This window comes from Nerophis ophidion, linkage group LG08 (assembly GCF_033978795.1).
Source record: "Nerophis ophidion isolate RoL-2023_Sa linkage group LG08, RoL_Noph_v1.0, whole genome shotgun sequence".
In the NCBI taxonomy this organism is placed as follows: Eukaryota; Metazoa; Chordata; class Actinopteri; order Syngnathiformes; family Syngnathidae; genus Nerophis; species Nerophis ophidion.
The window spans coordinates 72,893,671-72,912,932 of NC_084618.1; the positions used below are offsets into that span (position 1 = coordinate 72,893,671).

Consider the following 19,262-nt stretch of genomic DNA (forward strand, 5'->3'; position numbering starts at 1 on the left):
TATAAACCAGAGTTATTGTTAATCAGTCTAGAAATGCTGCGTGAAGAGGTCTGTGCACACATTATTATTACCATTGTAATTTATAATACATGTATCATTCTCTTTCAGATTTCGTTCAGGAGTCCGAATTAATTACCTTATTAAATTAATCTGTTTCATTTTTTTTTTTTTTATAATCGATGGATTTGAAAATGTTCTGTTCTTTTAATTTGAGAAGCAAAGAAACAGTCGCCTCTTCTTTACAATTGTTGCTGTTCTTATCGAATGGTATCTGCTTCCGGGTTACATCCTGCGCTTTGAGGCTGGCCCATGTGCGACACAAAGGGTACCCTCGGCCGCACACCCCCCTCCAGAGATCTTGTTTCCAATCGCATAATGCAGGTGTGTTAGTCTAACTTTTCGAAATCCCAAACACGATCAGATTAAGGTGTTTCCATGGGCTGTAGGAGGCTCATTTAGAGCCAAACTATTCAAGAAATTGGACAAATTAAGTGCATGGACAGGTACTGAATGATCTTGCTGTGCGCTTGTGTTGCCAGCTATTTAGACAATAAGGGTTGTGTGTTGCCTAAATAATACATCTATACTAGAGATGCGCGGTTTGCGGTCTCATCTGCGGAGTCCGCGGATAAACCGCGGGTTGGGCGGGTGACATGACGAAAAATGAAATTTTAAATAGATTCGGGCGGGTGGCGGTTGAACCATTCGGAAATATTTGATATACAGGGTTCAGGGATCGGCAACCTTTACCACTCAAAGGGCCATTTTGACCCGTGTCACAAAGTAAAGAAGACAACAGGAGCCGCAAGCATTCTCGCGAATATCTGCTGGCGGTCACCCAGTTAACAAGAATTAGGGCGTGCTATGAAACCATCGCCTTTGACGCCTTCTACAACATGTAAAAACTGCATGCCAGTCCAGCAACATGTTATATGTGGCTTCCACAGACACACGTACACGACTGAGAGGCATACTGGGTGACACAGAGTACACTGATGGTTGTGATATAAACAATTTTAACACTCTTATGCGCCACACCAAACAAGAATGACAAACACATTTTGGGAGAACATCCTCACAGTAACACAACATAAACGCAACACAACAGTTACCCAGACTCCTTTGCATCCATGACTCTTCCTGACTATATTATACACCCCGCTAGCACCAAACCCCGCACCCCACCCCCCCTTGCGTTGGTAAGGTGGGCGGGGTTAGGGGCGCGGGGGTGTAAAATATATTCAGGTAGCTGTCATTATGATGTGCAGTGATGTTTTGAAATTACTCTAAAGTCTTGAAGTATACAAAATATTTCAATGGTTGGAATCTGCGCTTTTGCATGATATACTAGTTGCTATGGTAATCTAGGTCACAGCAGCTCAGATGAGGCACCAAGCAGTGTGGGTGGGGAGGGTTTCCAAAGAGCGTTTCCAGTTTCAGCCTGAAATACGGGTGTCAGGGACAGACGCGGAAGGAAATTTTTACAACAAAGTTTAAAGCTTAGTGATATATCAGATCGTAGGTGTTTTTTTTTTTTTTACCCTTCGCGTTCATAATTAGCTGTGTTTGTTTATCATTTTTTGTTGCGTTTGGCTTGATTGTAAAATATGTCGATTGAGAGGGGGTGTGACGTTCATATGATGTCAATATTCAGTGTTTTATTGTTCGTAGTTAATATTGTAAATCCCGCATTCTTTATTTTCATGTACATTCTGGGTGTCTCATTCAGTAAAAAACATGTAAAATTCCATTCTGCTTTGGAAGGCGGTCTGTCATAACGTTTTTAGCATTTAATCAGACGTTATTGTGATGTTTTGTATTAGTGTTCCTAAAAATAGATTTACTGGCCCCCAGACACATTTTTTTCTCTAAATTTGGCCCTTCAAGTCAAAATAATTGCCCAGGCCTGCTTTAGTGGGTTCTGTATATAACCACAGTACAGGATGAGGTAAAATCACAACGTTGTCTTTAATATTTTGGTTGCCTTATTTACTTTCTGTACAACATCTCATTAGCTTGTGGCAATGTTCTTTTTAAATACCTGTTCCTTCTTTTAATTGCGAGTCAGTTTGTCGTCCACTTCCTCTCCCCGCCCTTTTGTCTTTGCCTCTGTCCTTCTGCGCTCCGTGCCCATTCCTCTGTCGGTTCCTCTGGTTTTCCAAGGCCTTCAGCTTACGAGCATGTCTGTGACCCTTGTAGTGGGCCTCAGCCTGGTTCTGGTCGTGACACACAACAAACAAAAAAGCACACACAATCTGGATGAGCAGAACAAAGCCACTGGCATGATTTAATTAGAGAGGGGCAGCATGAAATCAGTTAACTGTGATGACTCCATCTGCTCCATCTCTTTGGCTTCACATGCAAGCGTGGCGTTAGGAGATAAATGATAATAGTCAGCGCTTGACTGTGAGGAAGACTCGCAGCGCCTTCCTGATCATCACTGACGGGCTACGCACAAATGAGCGCCAGTTAGGCGTCATGGCATCTCATGACCGTCCTCTTGAGCTCATTTGCTCATCTCTCCCCTGATGCAGTGTGACACAAAATGCCCCACGTCTGTTAACACTCAGATGACCTCGCAGGGCTACGACATGCAAACCGGGGGGTTCTGCGGCTGCAGAGATCACAGGACTAGTACTAAATTTTTTTTTATAGAAAGTAAGACCCAGTTCCAGCAAAGACGAGAGCAGCGGAAAAATGATTCAAGCAAAACATTCAGTTGTGACTCCATGCACACAATCACGTTCACATACATTAAATAAAAAAAAGCAAAACCAAGATGTTCATACTAATAAATAGCTCTGAAGTGCTACAACCTAGGCCATCTCAGCAATGACTTAGAAAGGTGCCCGCTACAACAACCACATGCATATTTTATAAATGTAATTAAGGGCTTGCGTTGAAGGTCCTATATTAGGAATGTGTCCTACTCGATCCAGCAGATGGGGCTGTGGTGCAAAAAGCTTGTTAATTATTACTTTGAGCCAATATGTACTTCTCTCTTTAATGTAGAGCAGTGATTATATTAAAAATTAAATTAACACACAGATCTTATTATTATGGGCTTCACGGTGACAGAGGGGTTAGTGCATCTGCCTCACAATACGAAGGTACTGAGTAGTCAGGGTTCAATCCCGGGATTGGGATCTTTCTGTGTGGAGTTTGCATGTCCTCCCCGTGAATGCGTGGGTTCCCTCCGGGTACTCCGGCTTCCTCCCACTTCCAAAGACCTGCACCTGGGGATAGGTTGATTGGCAACACTATATTGGCCCTAGTGTGTGAATATGAGTGTGAATGTTGTCTGTCTATCTGTGTTGGCCCTGCGATGAGGTGGCGACTTGTCCAAGGTGTACGCCACCTTCCGCTCGATTGTATCTGAGATAGGCATCAGAGCCGCCCGCGACCCCAAAGGGAATAAGCGGTAGAAAATGGATGGATGGATCTTGTTATTATTATTATTACAAGCAATGGGCATTTTGTTTTGAATTACTTAAGTGCTTACATGGAAAATTAACAATCATTTATTGAACATTTTTTTGATATGAATGTCAAAAAGCGGAAAGATCGTTTAAATTAAACAAATTTGTTTTTAAAATAAACAAACCCTTACATGTTCCCTGCAATATCAAATTATTAGCAATAATGGTTCATTAACTAATAATTATTGCTACACCTTGTCCTTATAATACTGTTATCAGACTAATTCCATCAGCTGCCTGCTGTCCCTGTCCTTTCTCTGCCCTGTGGGTGTGTCCCTCAATGAATAAACATGCCACTGTTTTCTACCTAGCAACAAGTGACCAGAAAATAAAGCAGACCTAATGCTGTTCTACCTGCTCGCTCAGAAAAAGTATTCATTTTGAACTTTTACTGTGTTATTAAATTCATATACACCAGTGATTCGCAAACTGTTGTACCTGATGGTACGCCAAATAACCACTCAATAAATATTCAAACAAAGTGTTACTGTTCAAACTATGTGTAATGTAATAGTGGCCTCAAAATTAAATGTACTTGTTAAATAAAACCTCTGCCTTGCTTTTTTAAAATAAATATGTAAGCCTACTATTCTACTGTATTTTAACATTGGTCATTATGGTGGTACTTTGAGAGCAAAGTGTTTTCTGTGGTGGTACTTGGTGAAAATTGTTTGAGAACCACTGATATAGACGATCTGTTGTCTTTGCTTCACCTCCGGTGGTAAGCAAGAATACAAACTGGAACATACGAGGCCGAACAACCGCCACACGTTGAATGTTGTTCCACACAAAGCATTCAGCGTTAGGTACTAGATTCAGAGGAGAAGAATCAGCTTCCACCTGCATACTGTCTGGCATGCTGGTGTAGTATGAGTTTACTATGTGCCACCATAGTAAGAAGAAAGACGGGTAGGACAATAAGTGTGGTTACAACACACCTTCCACTCTTCATACATAATAACCAGAGTATGTGCATATGTGGACCCGATACCTGCCTGCAACCTGGCATCCAACGGCTGCCATCAAGCGGCTGCCATCAAGCGGCACTCATCTCAGCTGCGGTTAGCACAGAAGGAGGAGGAGAGTGCCTGTTAGCTACTAAATGTTTTTTTCGGGCCCAAGTGCGAGGACACATAAAAAAAAAGACAGAATGTCAAATAATTGCAAAATGTACCACGCTTACCTCAACCTGCACAGTTTACAAAAAAAGTTGTCGTTATTCTTGCAAGCTGACAATATAAATGCAAATGAGCATAAAAATGAACTGTAGAGGGAAAGGGAGCTAAACGAATATGAATAGAAAGGTGCGATAAGGAAGGAGCCACACTGATTGGTTTCCTCTCCAGAACGCAGAAAAATGGAAGAAAAATACAGATTGGACAGATAAGAAAAGCCTGCCTCAGGAAAATATCAGTATGCAGGGTAGACCATGTGAAATGGGCTCTATGTACAGTATAGGGCACAATTGGGTCCACCAAGAACTGTAAGGTGACCTGTATGCAGGACTGTAAGACTTACAGTAGAGTTAAAGCGCAGGTGACAAATATTACAGGAGATAATTGTTCTTCGCCTGGGCGGAGCCATGCCAAAGGTGTGATTGATTACTGCCTTTTGCACCGGATCCATCTGTGCAAACACAACCACAGTGTGCACTTTTAGAATATGTCCAACTTGGATCCAATTGGATGTTAAATCTCACCGTGTTGAAATGAGGAAACAGGCTGAAGGGTGAGGAGCTCCTGATTCTGAGCGGTAGGAAGCGCTCCAGGTGGTTCCGTGGCTGCAGGCTGTCTCTGCCCAACAGGGACAGGGAACCCAGCAGGGGGTGGACCGGGTTCTGGGACACTGTACCTGTAGCAGGGATCACCACATTGTCAACACAATGTTTTCTCGCTGTCAAATAAATGTATCCTGTTAAGCATTGATTGTAAAAAGATCAATGACACAGTTCTTCTCCCTCTTTTGTCATCCCTTATGACTAATCTCATCACATTCAATTTTCGCTGGTCAGATTGCTCATAATTTACAGCGCATGCTGACCTTTGTCCAAACCCAAGGCAAACATCAGAGCGCGGAAATTATCACACACAGTGTGATACAGAAGGGTGGCATCCTGCGGGCGCCGTGTAAAAGGTTAACATAAAAGTTATCAAAGACATCTTGTATTCTGGTTTTGAAGACCAGGGATGATCATTCCCATGACATTGTTTTCCTCATTTTATTCCCTATGGGCCAAAACAATGTGTGCAATCTATGAAAATAATGTGTACTATTAGTGGGCGTATTGCATGCGCTCTACTAACATTGGCAAAAATGACATTTTTGCATGTCTACGCGGCTTTTACCAAGGAGAAACTCGATCATTTACTGCACATTCATGTTATCATGCTCCTACTTGTGGCCTGTTCCTGTGTTCAAACAAGCAGGAGACATGTACTACTTGTATAAGCATTTTAGAAGCTGTCCTGCAGTGCATCCACAATGAAACCCACTTCTTTTTTTGCGCTAAAGGTGCAGAGCACTCATTGGAGAGACGCTGCACTTAGATGCAAAAAAAAAAAAAAAAATCATACTTCAAGAAAATGTTTTCATGTAGGAGATACAGTAAGTTGATATTACATATTTTATGTGAAAAAACAAACGTCTTTTCTTAAAAACACTATAAATGACCAATACGCATAAATTGAAATTTTTTAGACCCTTGAAGGGGAACTGCACTTTTTTTTTTAAATGTTGTATATCGTTCACAATCATCATGAAAGACATGGCAACGAATGTATGTTTTTAAAGCATTCTAAATAGTAAATAAATGGGATCCAAAGTCCACTTACAATGGAGCCTATGGGAGCCGTTCTATTCCGGCTATAAAACCCTCAGAAAAAAACCTTCATCAAGGTTTTATATACATGATGTAAGTATTTATGTAAGGTAGTAAAATGCACATTAATAATAATATCTAATATTTACGTATTCTAATAACTGTAAGGATATGTGGCACAATTACAATGCTTGCTTTTTTTTTATACAACATCACTGATTATTGGACACTGCAGACATCATGAGAGCCAACAGACATTGTAAAACATCCCTTACTGTACAAAGACTGCTGTCACTGGGATGCCGACTGCGCGGACTGTCATATGTTCCAATTTAGATGAAGAATGACTCATAATTCTCGTGTAGAAAAGGGGGGTTGGAACCAAGCGTCTTTTTGTGTTGTTCTCGCCACTCCCGGGTCCAAATTGGCTGTCAAAGTGTGCCAACTTTTTGGATTACATCCTTGTCCCTCTACTATCAAGGTGAGAGGCATGATTTATGATTTAGAATAAAGTTTGGTGAGCAAGGAAACAAGGAATTAGCTCATCAGTCGATCATGTCAACATTGGCACACAAGCTTGTGATCACGGCACCGCTATAAATAGTTTGTCTGCGTTAACGCTTATAATAACAATATCACTAAAACTGGGTTAATATTAAAGTCACAAAATGTAAATGGAATATTGTTGGCGTTTTTTTTATGTTTTTATCGGGTTTTATGGGGGAAATAGAGGACCTCTCATTGGCTCCGCTATAAGCAGACTTTCATTTACGTTTATGTAGGTGTTAGATTGCATTAAAAAAAATACATCTGTCAACATGTCTTTCATGATTGTGAACAATTCGAAAAAAGGGCAGTCCCCCTTTGTCACCCAGAATGCAGCTAGAAAATTGGAAAATTATATTGCTGAACATGTCTAATATTCCTATTTCTGACAAATGTCTGACCAATCTGAGTCTATGAGCACGAGCTGATGAAACCTACTCGGATGAGTGGCCAAACGTCTTCCAAGACAAACCAAGCAGTCCAACTGCGAATGATTAAACGCCCTGAGATGACAATGACCTGGATGAATGAGAACCTTCGTAGGTATGACAAATATGTTGACACACATACATAGGACAAATGATTCTCTGTCCATCGTTGGTCTTTTCAACTTTAAACGAGTTTCAGCGTCTTTTCTTTTAAAAGTAGAGCAAACAAGTATGGAAGATGATTGACTTTCCTTATGTTTGATGCTTATAAACAGGCTTTAGGGCACATGTGTTAAACTCAAGGCCCGTGGGCCAAAACTAGCATGCCACACCCCTTCATGTGGCACGGGAAAATGCCTAAGAATAATATTTGTCAATAAAGTACTTTATTTTTTTGTATTGAATGTATTTTTCCTTTCCACACAAAAATGCATGTACAGCATACTATTCCATATATTTCATAATACTGTATTTAAAAATGCAACAAGTATTATATCATTATACATTCAAGCAGGTTATCCATTAAATAGTACACTGTAAAAATTACACTACGTTTTACGGTAAAAAAAAAAAAACTGGCCTTTCAGTGGCCAGAATTCTACTGTAAAAAAACAAGGTACCATTTTTCCATTTACAGCAAAACAATAGCTTTTACCATTAAAAAATGGTACCGCTTTTATGCTGTAAAAAATAACATGAGTTGCCATCACATATGTGTAATAATGTTGTGAGGCGAATCCATATATATTCATGTTCATATATTATTCACTCTTACACGGCCCTCTGAGGGCAACCATAACTGCAATGTGGCCCTCAATGAAAACAAGTTCAACACTGCTCTAGGGACACATTACAAGTAGAACATCATAATCAGTCACATAACATCAATAATAATTATAAACATATTCTGTGTAATGTTAGAGAGTGAAAGGTCAGATGGAAACCGCCACAGGCAAATTTACCCAACACTTGGCCTAATCTCCATGTCAGTATGACTTCCAATGATTCCCACTCATACACAAATCTAAAATTAATCTTATTAATCACTTTCACTGATAGTCACATAACACAGCTTGGCAAGATGTTTAATTGACTGAATTTAGCAAAAGTTGCCATTAGGAGTGGTAGTTGGCAAAATGTAAGGAGGCCCTTTTGACAAGACGGCACCGCGTCCATATTGCATTAAGTTCCACAAAAGCATCATCGCGGCTGATTTAAAAGAACGAAGAGAACGAGTTAGTAACACTTGTTTAAGCCGCTCTTGCTGGGATTTTGTGACACCAAAGGGCCTAATGGCTTTTTATAAATAGTCACTCATTGTGGTGGGACTTCATGAACCCATGAGGAGCAAAAAATGTATAAGTAGAATATTATTAGGGAAAAAAAGAAGAAGTTGCGGTCGCCATGTTAGCAGTGGATGATGAAGGTAGAGAAAAACGAGCAACATTTTAAAGCGCATGCAGATGATACTTGAAATGATACTTCAAATACAGCAATTGGTATCTTGTGGAGTTGATACAAAAATACATCAGGAGGTTGCCTACAGCCACAGTTGTTAATGTCTATTTTTTTGATTCGGTGATAATTAAGACACCCCAACAGTTATTTATTTCCTTGGTGGTGAATAACGGTGTTTATTGGAGCATTTACGATATATTTAGCAGTGGTGGGCAGTCAGGGCCAACAAGGCCTTCCTTCTCTGCTGGCCTAACATAACCAGAAATCATGATCCTATTTAAAGATAATAGTATTTTTTATTTACATTCCCTAAATATCTAAAAGTATTCATATTCTCTTCATTTCATATTATGCTCCTTCCAGCGCTGTTGTTTTTAGGTTATAGAGTTTTTATCCAATCAAAATTCAGCTAGCCTATGTTGCCATGCTCTACCAAATCTGCCCGAGGCCTTCAGAATCAACAATGCGGGCGTCCGTGCACTTTAAGTGAACGGGCACAAACATTTGACAGATAGTTTCAATAGCCAATCAGATCATGAGTTGTTGTCGGTAAGGCCTTCTAGCTGGCCTAAAATATATATTGGGATGTTACGAACTAGGCAACATAAAAACTCCTTGGTCTAGCATGCAACAGTAATGAAGGGCATGTGCAGTAGCCTTGTTTGATGCCAGCAGTGGGGTGTTTTTGATGAGCACGCTGTGGAGTAAACTTTATGATCTCAGTCAACACGCCTTGTCTGCATCTTTTATGATTAGACAAGACAACACATACTGTATTTGCAAGGCCATTTTCAAAAAGGATATTTAAAGAGAAACTACATCTTGTGAGACCATCTCGGCCAACCCCGGAAGCTTGAATGGGTTCGACAAATTGTGAGTTCAGATATTTTATTTCTTTATTTTTTCACGTCTAATATGTTTTTTGCAATTCTAATTTTGACAGTACAACATAAGATATGTTTTAATTGCTGATGTGGGTTTATTGATTTTTAAATGCGCTAGAAAATAACCTGTTTTGTAAACTGTTGAGGTGATTCAATATCCAGTAGTGCGTAAATGTGTTCCTGTATAGTATTTCTCCAGCAATTAACAACAAATCAATGATTAAAGTGACATTCTTGACATTCTACAATACACCATGTGTGGACAAGAAAATATGACAGCCATCAAAGCACGTTCAATCTCTTTATTAACCAGAGGTAACAAAAACCATCAAAAATAATAAACAGAGCTGCTTCTATTTCCAGCAAACTGCCGCTGCTATGCTAACAAACATACCTGGGCTAAAATCCTGGTCGGAGCACACTTTCGCTGCCCTCACACGTCACTGGGTAACAGGCATCACCTTTTAAAGGCAGACATGCACGCACACACACTCTACTCTAAGGAAACGTCTCTCAACTGCATATTCCAGATATTATAATTTTTTTTAACGTAACGCATTAATTACTTTCCCAAATAATTATTTGGATTATAAAGATGCATTCCTTTAGTAATTCAATTACTTTTTTGATAAAGTAACGAGTAACTATAATTAATTACTTTTTTAAGTAGTTTTCGGAACACTGTACCACAAACTCAGGAATTAAGCACTTATTGCAAAATTTATCTTAAATTATTTGCAGTTGTCCACAGCTGTTCTTTTTATTGGCCCTCGGCACATTTTAAAATGAATTCATTTATGATGGGTGTTATTCATTTGATTTGTCACCTGAAAAACAAAGCTGCATTAAGATGTTGATTTGTTTTAATACCTCAGCATATATTGACGTCGGACTGGGCAAAAAGACCAAAAAAAAAAGCACAATATATTCTTTCATATCATCTGATCTTCATTATCATAATTTTTTATGTTGTTTTTAACCTGCCTGTTACGTCAGGGTCGCATGTTTCTGCGCGGATCGTTTCCCCAAGATGCAGACGGAACTCCGGAGGCAGTGTGCAGGTAGGAAAATTATTTATTTTCTGTAAATCAGTCTATAATACAAACATGCAGAAAAATACAAACAAACAAAAGAAGAACGTGCCGATTGCGCGGAGAGCTAAGGCAGAAAACTAGCACTGGAAAACTAACATAGAAACAGGAATCAAAGGAGTACTAACGGAATTTGTTGCAGGGGCAAACAAAACAGCCAGACTGAGTGTAGCGAGGGAGCAGGTGAGCGTCCAGAACACTAATCTGAGGCAGGCGAAAATAATCAGCACCCATGGAAACCAAGAAACAGAAATCCAGGGGTGCTGAAACAGAACTAAGAGAGTCTTAAACTAAAACAAAACACGATTTGGGCAACGGATCATTACAATGCAGGACACAAAGCATCTGTATCGAAAACAAAACAAACTACAGATTAGTTCAACATTTTTTTTCCAGTAAAACATATGTATAGTAAAATAAAAAATATTTTAGTAAAATATCTAATATTTTAATATAAAATGAACTATATTACTTCTTTAAATGAATAAAAAAATGTATTCTGTTGCAGATTTTTGAGAGCGCCAATATACCTTGTACGTCCACCCTGAGATCGGAAGGTTTGGAGTTCAAACCCCGGCCGAGTCATACCAAAGACTATTAGAAAAATGGGACCCATTGCCTCCCTACTTGGCACTCAGCATCAAGGGTTGGAATTGGGGGTTAAATCATCATAAATGATTCCCGGGCGCGGCACCGCTGCTGCCCACTGCTCCCCTCACATCCCAGGGAGTGATCAAGGGGATGGGTCAAATGTAGAGGACAAATTTCACCACACCTAGTGTGTGTGCGACAATCATTGGTACTTTAACTTTAACATCGGCTTGATTTGCTCCACATCACTTCGATGGCCCAAACCACCGCCACAAAACCGACATAGAAGTGGCTTTTTTTCTCAACAATAGTCTCATCTGCAGGGGATAACCGAATTAAACCGCTCACGTCTCTACCGGCGGATCTGCATTTCTTCTATTTCTCTATGCAAGAAGATGGTGTAGGTCACACAAGCCAATTTTTCTAATTTCGAGTTGGCATAAAAGATTATGAGGACAATAAAAAAAACGTGAGAAAGGCTTAATCTCTATTATTGCCGAGATTAGTCTCTTGGTGACTCAGTACCATACAACAATTGTGGAAAGAGAAACTGCATCGAGCAGGGGAAATGGAAAAAAAGAACAAATAAGAAGCTTTCATTGTGGCGAGCCAGAGCCGAAGCATCAGTAGGAAAGGCCGCTTTGGTTGTTTTCACGGTGAATGCAATTCCTCGGATCATCTGTCTGAGTCAGGTTCTCTGTCAACGTTCTCCACCAACTCGGGGTGGTGGAGGCTCATTCTCATTTCTCAACCTTCTTCTGCTGCATTCAGAGTTTTAACAAAGAAAATGTTAAATGACTTATTCGCTGTCTTCTACTTTAGGCAGGGTGACGGATTCAGTGATACAAAGCAGAAGCCATGAGCGGTACTGAAGTCATGTATAGGAGGACAAAACGCAGACGGAAAATATTGTTCTGTGAAGGCAGTTCTCATATGACACTGCAATAGTACTGATGACATGTTAAGATTTGGGCGTCGAGAGAATAGGAATTTATATTAGACGATGCCTGGCCAAAAGAAAAGGTCAGACACTGTAATATTTGGTTGGACCAGCATTTAATTTGATTACAGCACACATTTGCAGTTTAGCATCCTTGCATAGGTTTTTCGCCAAGATTGTGACGCTCAGGTCTCATAATAGCGATAGCTGTCGTGATGCCAATATGCAAAAGTCAGCAGGAGAGAGTGTGCAGTTGAAAATGTATTTGATCCATGCAAAAAAACAAAGGTGAGTGCAGCATGGAGTGCACTGAAACCTAGGGAAGGCTACGTAGTACAAAAAATAAGCAGGCTACATTGTAAACTAATAGAATGCTGGCAGTTAGCAAAACAGTTTACCTCTCAAAAAAATTATAAGCAGACTAACAAAAAAACATCCACATAACACAATATTCTGACAACGACAGCAGCATCAGCTGAACTTAAATAGACTAAACTAAATCCGGCCCGTGGGAAGACGGAAGTTAAAAAACAATAAAAAATACAAATAAAATGTTTTTTGTTTTTGTTTAATTTTTTTAATCTGTCCTTTCTATCCATTTTCTACCGCTTGTCACTCTGTGTCTTCTTGCCGCTCAGGCAAATCATATTGTCTAAAAAAATAATTTTTTCATCCATAACGTGACATTATCGTGCTCTGAATATATATATATATATATATATATATATATATATATATATATATATACAGTACAGGCCAAAATGTTGGACAATCCTTCTCATTCAATGTGTTTTCTTTATTTTCATGACTATTTACATTGTAGATTGTCACAACAAAACTATGAATGAACGCGTGGAGTTATGTACTTAACAAAAAACGATGAAACAACTGAAAACAAGTTTTATATTCTAGTTTCTTCAAAATAGCCACCCTTTGCTCTGATTACTGCTTTGCACACTCTTGACATTCTCTCGACAAGCTTCAAGAGGTAGTCACCTGCAATGGTTTTCAGCCCGGCCCCAGGCCAATTTTTTTAAACCCAATGCGCCCCCTGAGTCAAAAAGTTTGGGGACCCCTGGACTAGATTATCAACTCAGAACAGGTGCACTGATAAAGTAAAACTGCTGCATAATATACCAAAACAGAAGTGGATCCAAAATAGGAGCACTAAAGACGAACCAAAACTTGGAACACAAAGCACAAACATGAAACAAAACACGACATGACAAAGACCTTGTTTTGATGACGGCATATTCGGACCACTATCTAACTTTAATTTGAATTAAATTTATTTGTGGCGGCCACATTTGGTGCTACCTGTTCTGACTTAGCTCCTATACACATTATTATGGGACCGTCTGACTATCTCCGCACAATAGATGCTTGCCATCGTAAGACACCTCATACACACCCGGTCTGCCAGAGAATAAGATGATGTAGAAGTAGGGCTGGACGATATTGGCTTTTATTAATATCGCAGTATTTTTATGCCATATTGCGATATACGATATATATTACGATATTTTGCCTTGGCCTTGAATGGACAGTTGATGCATATAATCACAGCAGTATGATGATTATATGTGTCTACATTAAAACATTCTTCATACTTTATAAATATATGCTCATTTTAAACTTTCATGCAGAGAGGGAAATCACAACTAAGTCAATTGATCGAATTTATTAAATACTCTTAATTCTCTCACGGGTCACTTTTTAAATGAAAGAACCAATTAATAGTGTTGCTACCTTTTTGTAGTAACACATCTGCTGCATACTTTGCATTGATTGATTGATACTTTTATTAGTAGATTGCACAGTACAGTACATATTCCGTACAATTGACCACTAAATGGTAAGAACCGAATAAGTTTTTCAACTTGTTTAAGTCAGGGTCCACATTTATCAATCATGGTACAAATATATACTATCAACATAATACAGTCATCACACAGGTTAATCATCATAGTATATACATTGAACAGCATATTGCTGTTGTCTGCTAAATATCTTCCCACTTGGAGCCAAACCACCGTCAGATGATGGTGGTTTGCTGCTCTTTATGTTGGGCATTTATGGTTCTTCCTCCATTTGTGATAAGTTTCGCACCATCACTCTCTTGTATTGTCACAAGCTCCGCACCGCTCGACCTGGCTCAGCTAAAGTTAGCCATGCTGCTACCTCTCTGATTGACGAGAGCTATGACGCTAGACTCGCGAGAGTGTGTGATGTATGTAAGAATGTGGGTTTGTTTTCCGTCTCTGTGAGAATGAGAGACGAGGAGGAGTGAGAAACGCCTGTTGTGTGATGCCGGCAGCTAAATGCAACTCGACCTGCCTCAGCTAACGTTAGCACTCGGCGAGAGCGTGTGACGCTAGATGCGCGAGAGTATGTCTCCCGTCCAAAGGCAAAACCTAGTAACTAATTTCTAGCTGATTTTGAGAAAACAAAGGAAAACCAATCTATCTTGATGCTGTCTTACAAAGATCTACAAAGTCATCAAACGTATAGATGTTTTCTTGAGCTTTCATTTTCTTGCCGATTGAGCCAGGGATTGAATCTGCTCTCATGAACGTGTGCCCTTTCTCCAGATATTTTATCACAATCTCGGGTGGGCCCCATTCTGCGTTTGCACATTGGGCAAGAGCCATGTACAACGTCCAGTTTTTATTTTGACCTCCACAGTTATCTGCCCAAAAGAGTATGCAAGGGGAAGAATCAAGAACAATAAATTTAATGAAGATGCTTGCAACATCCTGGGCCAATCTTCCAAATATCCCCCTCGTGCCATAATATCACATAATCAGGTTGACCGTCGGCCCCATTCGTGCAAATGTCTCATTAAAGACAATAAGGCGACTGACAAAGAAGCTCCGATTGGTCCCTTGAGACACTAGGTTTTTCTGTTGTATCTACGCGGTTATGTGGTAGTTGCTAGGTCCTGCCATGCGTGTAACAGCTTACTTACAGAACAAATTACAATATCGCATACACTAATGTAAAGCATATCACCTACGAACACCTATTATCAGCTCAGTTTTGACCCAAATTTTGTTACTGGGTTTTGCCTTTGGACGGGAGATGTGACGTAGGAAAAAGGCGGGCTTATTTCACGTCTCTGCGAGAAGGAGAGACGAGAAGGAGTGACAAACGCCAGTAATGTAATGCACACAGCTAAAAGCAACGGTGTGAGAACATATAATCGAATATTAAGATATAGTCATTTTCTATATTGCACAGAGACAAACCTGCGATATATCGTATTTATCGATATATCGCCTAGCCCTATGTAGAAGCAACAGAGATTAGGGTTGCCAATTTAGTGAATTTGCCACAATATTTAGAACTAATTTTGATCTAGTTTGTCTTTTTAAAAAAGTGACTAACAACAAATATAGCGTCGTTCTCTAGATACTTCTGGAAACTCTGGCATGAAAGCATGTACTGCTCTTCTTTTAACGAGCAGCAGGGCCTCCAATTTAAAAGTACTTTGAGGCATGTGACATGAAAAACCCACAAAAATGAGCAACAGTTAAAAGTTTATTTTTATTTGTAAACCACAACTCCGCATTACAAATGTATTACAGTCTGTGGGAAACACGACTGTCTTTCGACTTTTTAATGACAGTTTTTAACCAGGTTTTAGTAGTTTTAGCAATCTTTTGATGTTTTCTCAAGCTTAATCCACACCAATAATTTGACCCTTTTGAAACGGATGGACGGTTTTCCACAACCACAAGATGTGTCTTTTGACATGGCTGTTACACAAATGAGAAGCTACTCACTACGTCAGTTAGGCTTTAATGACTTTAAGATGAAACAATCACTTATGCTAGGAGCGTCAAAGCTGTTTTCATTGAAGGTCACATGGCAACAGCTGCGTTTCCATTGCGTTTTTTGTCAAAAATAAAAGTGATATTTCTCAAATTTAGACAAAGTACATTCGCAACTTGTAGGTGTTTCCATTAAAGGGTGTTTTGCGTCATGAGCCGTATTTCTCGTAAAATCTCATCCTGCGAGACTCCACTTTGAGGAAGATGGACACTTTGCGATTCCACGGTTTCGGAGCTGTGATTACAATTGCAGCCACTGTTGTTGCCGTGATTGTCAATAGAAGATGAAGGCAGCGGGTGATCTCTTAAACCTTGAGTTTGACACTTGTGATTTATGCAGTAATTATCCAAAGGGAGAATTTTACCTATTTGCGCTGTTAAATTCAGGCAGTGTCCTTCTTTTTGGACAGGCAGTGAGTGTACAGTTAAGTCTGAAATTATCTATACCTTTGGCAAATCTGGACTTATTTTTATTCAACGACCACGTTTTTAATGGCTGGAAATGACAGGCATTTCTTAGAAGTTTGTAAGAGGCATCATTGTGAAAAAAATATTTGTCAGATTTTATTTAATTTAACAAAAACTTGATGTTAAAAATTGGTATAAATAATTTTCACACAAAAACAGGCAAACTCAATAGTAAATATGTATATATGCCTACATTGAGTTGGCTTAGTTGTGTTATGATGGCGTTCGGAGCGTGGCATTTATCAAACTAAGATTTGTAGGCTGAATCATCCTCAAATAAAAAGCAACTCTCAAATGGGGGTTAAGGACACTACTCGGACCGTGTCTTTAAAATACAATAACGAGCTTAATTGTGACTGAGGACAATTTGGGTCAACTTTTATGGGCAATATTATCCCGCGGGTAGTTGCTGTCTGTCCGTTTAAGCCCACACAGCCACAGCGGGTGGAAGCTTCAAGCCAGTTGTACCTGCAGGGTACCAAACAGCCCACATCAGGCTCCCAGTGGTAATCTGTCCTAGTTTCGACTGAAGCACCGTGGAGCCATTTTCACCCCAAGGCTCCACAAAACTGCTACTGAATTTGTTCAAGGTGAACTCCTCTAACCAAAGAGAAGCAGCAGGATTGTGTCAGCACCACAAGTCTGCCGACAGAAATACATACTGTACATAAGGTCTGCTTTACATATCCCACTGGGCATCCTCCAGTTCATTGTTGTTGAACCAATGATGTTCAACAACAACAATCATAACAGCTCAAATCCAAATGTTCATTTTGGAAATTACATTGAATACACGAAGGAAAAAAATGCCACAAGATTTCAATTAGAGATAAACATTTTTTGAGAATATCAATACTGATACAAACATGGTAAATTGAAATGTGAGTAAAAAAAAAAAAGCAACTAATGTTTTGCTCACAAAAACAGAGAAAACCATCCCCTGGGAACCAGAGTCATCTGCAATGGGTTTGCGGTCTATTACACATTTCGAAAATTAACCAGCATTGTTATGCAAATCACACTAATGTCCACTACAGAGGACACCGAGTCCCAGGAGGAAAATGGCACAACATGACTATTTTTGCATGGATGCTGCTCATTAGGGGGTATGCATCTTTGAGCACAAAACTATTTGATGTGATTCCGATTCCTGGGGTGACAATTCTATTTAGAATCAATTCTCGGTTCAACACGATTCTTGATTAAAACCCATTCTCACAATGTATTATTTGGTATGATAATTATAATGAAATCTTTTCAAAACCGGCTACAGGTGAGAAAAGCTATTTCTGGTTGCAAGGAGATGGCCTAAAAAAATATTTTTAAAAATGTATTCTCTCAAAAAAAAAAAAAAAAAAGACAAAATGTTTTTGTTTTTTTAAATACATATTTTAGAATTGTGAATCGACTTACAATTGGGATAATAAAATAAGAATCATAATTTAGAGGGAAATTGATTTATTAAAGGCCCTATCTGCTCATAATAATGAGCTTGACACATCCCATTATTCAAATGTTGACATCTGTATGGGGAAAAAAAGCAAAGCAACAAAAACTTCAGATTTGACGGATTCCTTTTGTCTTTAGCGGAGCGTTCTCTTCAATTTTCCTTTGCGGTTTATGTTTTTGGCGGTCGCGTGTCGTTACAGCATGCTGATAACTACTGTTTTAGCAGATGTTTTGCATCCATGACAGATCAACAAGCTAAAAAGCTACTATGCAGGGGAGTCAGCATGAATGTACGACTAGGGCTGATCAGATGGAGCCAGTGCCCTTTTGAAAACATTTTGTGATCAAGAACACTTAAAATAAACTGCCGCCATCTGCTTGAATTGAGATAGGCCAGCCAAATCAAACCTGCTGAATGACAGCCGTGCCAGATGTGTGCCGCACATTTAACAGACATTTAAAATCTGTTTGAAAGCATTATGTCCCCTCTAAGCTGGATGATTAGCCGCTTTCTGGGCTCAGTAGTCTTCACAGAGCGTTGAAAAAGATGATGGATCATGCCTTAGCGCTGAATTGCAACGCCTTTCTGCAATGAAGTTTTGATGTTTATCAAGTCTATATACTGCCAGCATCAGTATATTCATCAATGAGGTCATTTAATTGCCTTTTAACTAGGAACAATTAATGTTTGGTTTGTTTTTTTACTGCAATAATATGAAGGATGTGAGGACCTTCGTGAAAAGACAAACTATCTCGCCAAAGTTGTTATCAGTCTGCCTAATCGAAGTCACGCTGTCCACACTGCACCAACAGACTGGGGCTGTTTGCAGGGTAAACGCTGGAAGGCTGCAGGTCTATATGTTGAATTACACACATTTTTTTCTTTGTTTTATGCAAAAGTGTTGAAATGAGCTCCTGTTATCTGATTGTGTGTCTATGTTAGTGTAGTTACAGTTCATGCAAGGATGATGGTGAGAAGGGTTTAATCAAAGTTTGCACGTGTCACAGTCAAATATATTTTTGTAGTTCATGAAAAACAAATACTGGTCTCTGAATTCAGTGTGAGATGAGTACAATTTCTCAGCGCTGGTTGCAAACAAGGCCTAATCAATCATCCGCTTTGGCATCTGCAACCACGTTGATGTGCACATTTCCCGGTCAAAAGCAAAACAAATTCTCTGCAAACATTTTTATCCTGGTATTTTCACCCAATTTCCTGCATGAGTCTATGTGTGCGGGGATTTGATCTAAATACACCGTTTATCTGTAGAAGAGAG

At 39.4% G+C, this 19,262-nt stretch overlaps 1 protein-coding gene across 3 annotated transcripts in view; it reads right to left on the bottom strand.

The window, feature by feature from the left end:
* The window catches only part of LOC133558353 (zinc finger protein 385C-like), a 79,706-nt gene that overhangs the window by 11,932 nt on the left and 48,512 nt on the right, over window positions 1–19,262 (bottom strand). For all 3 annotated transcript variants that reach the window (XM_061909667.1, XM_061909664.1, XM_061909666.1), the window contains 3 exons: window positions 5,179–5,330; window positions 4,998–5,105; window positions 2,042–2,216 (listed from right to left, as the gene is read on the bottom strand). In XM_061909667.1, coding sequence (XP_061765651.1) covers window positions 2,042–2,216; window positions 4,998–5,105; window positions 5,179–5,330 — 435 coding nt within the window. The remainder of the gene's footprint in view (window positions 1–2,041; window positions 2,217–4,997; window positions 5,106–5,178; window positions 5,331–19,262) is intronic.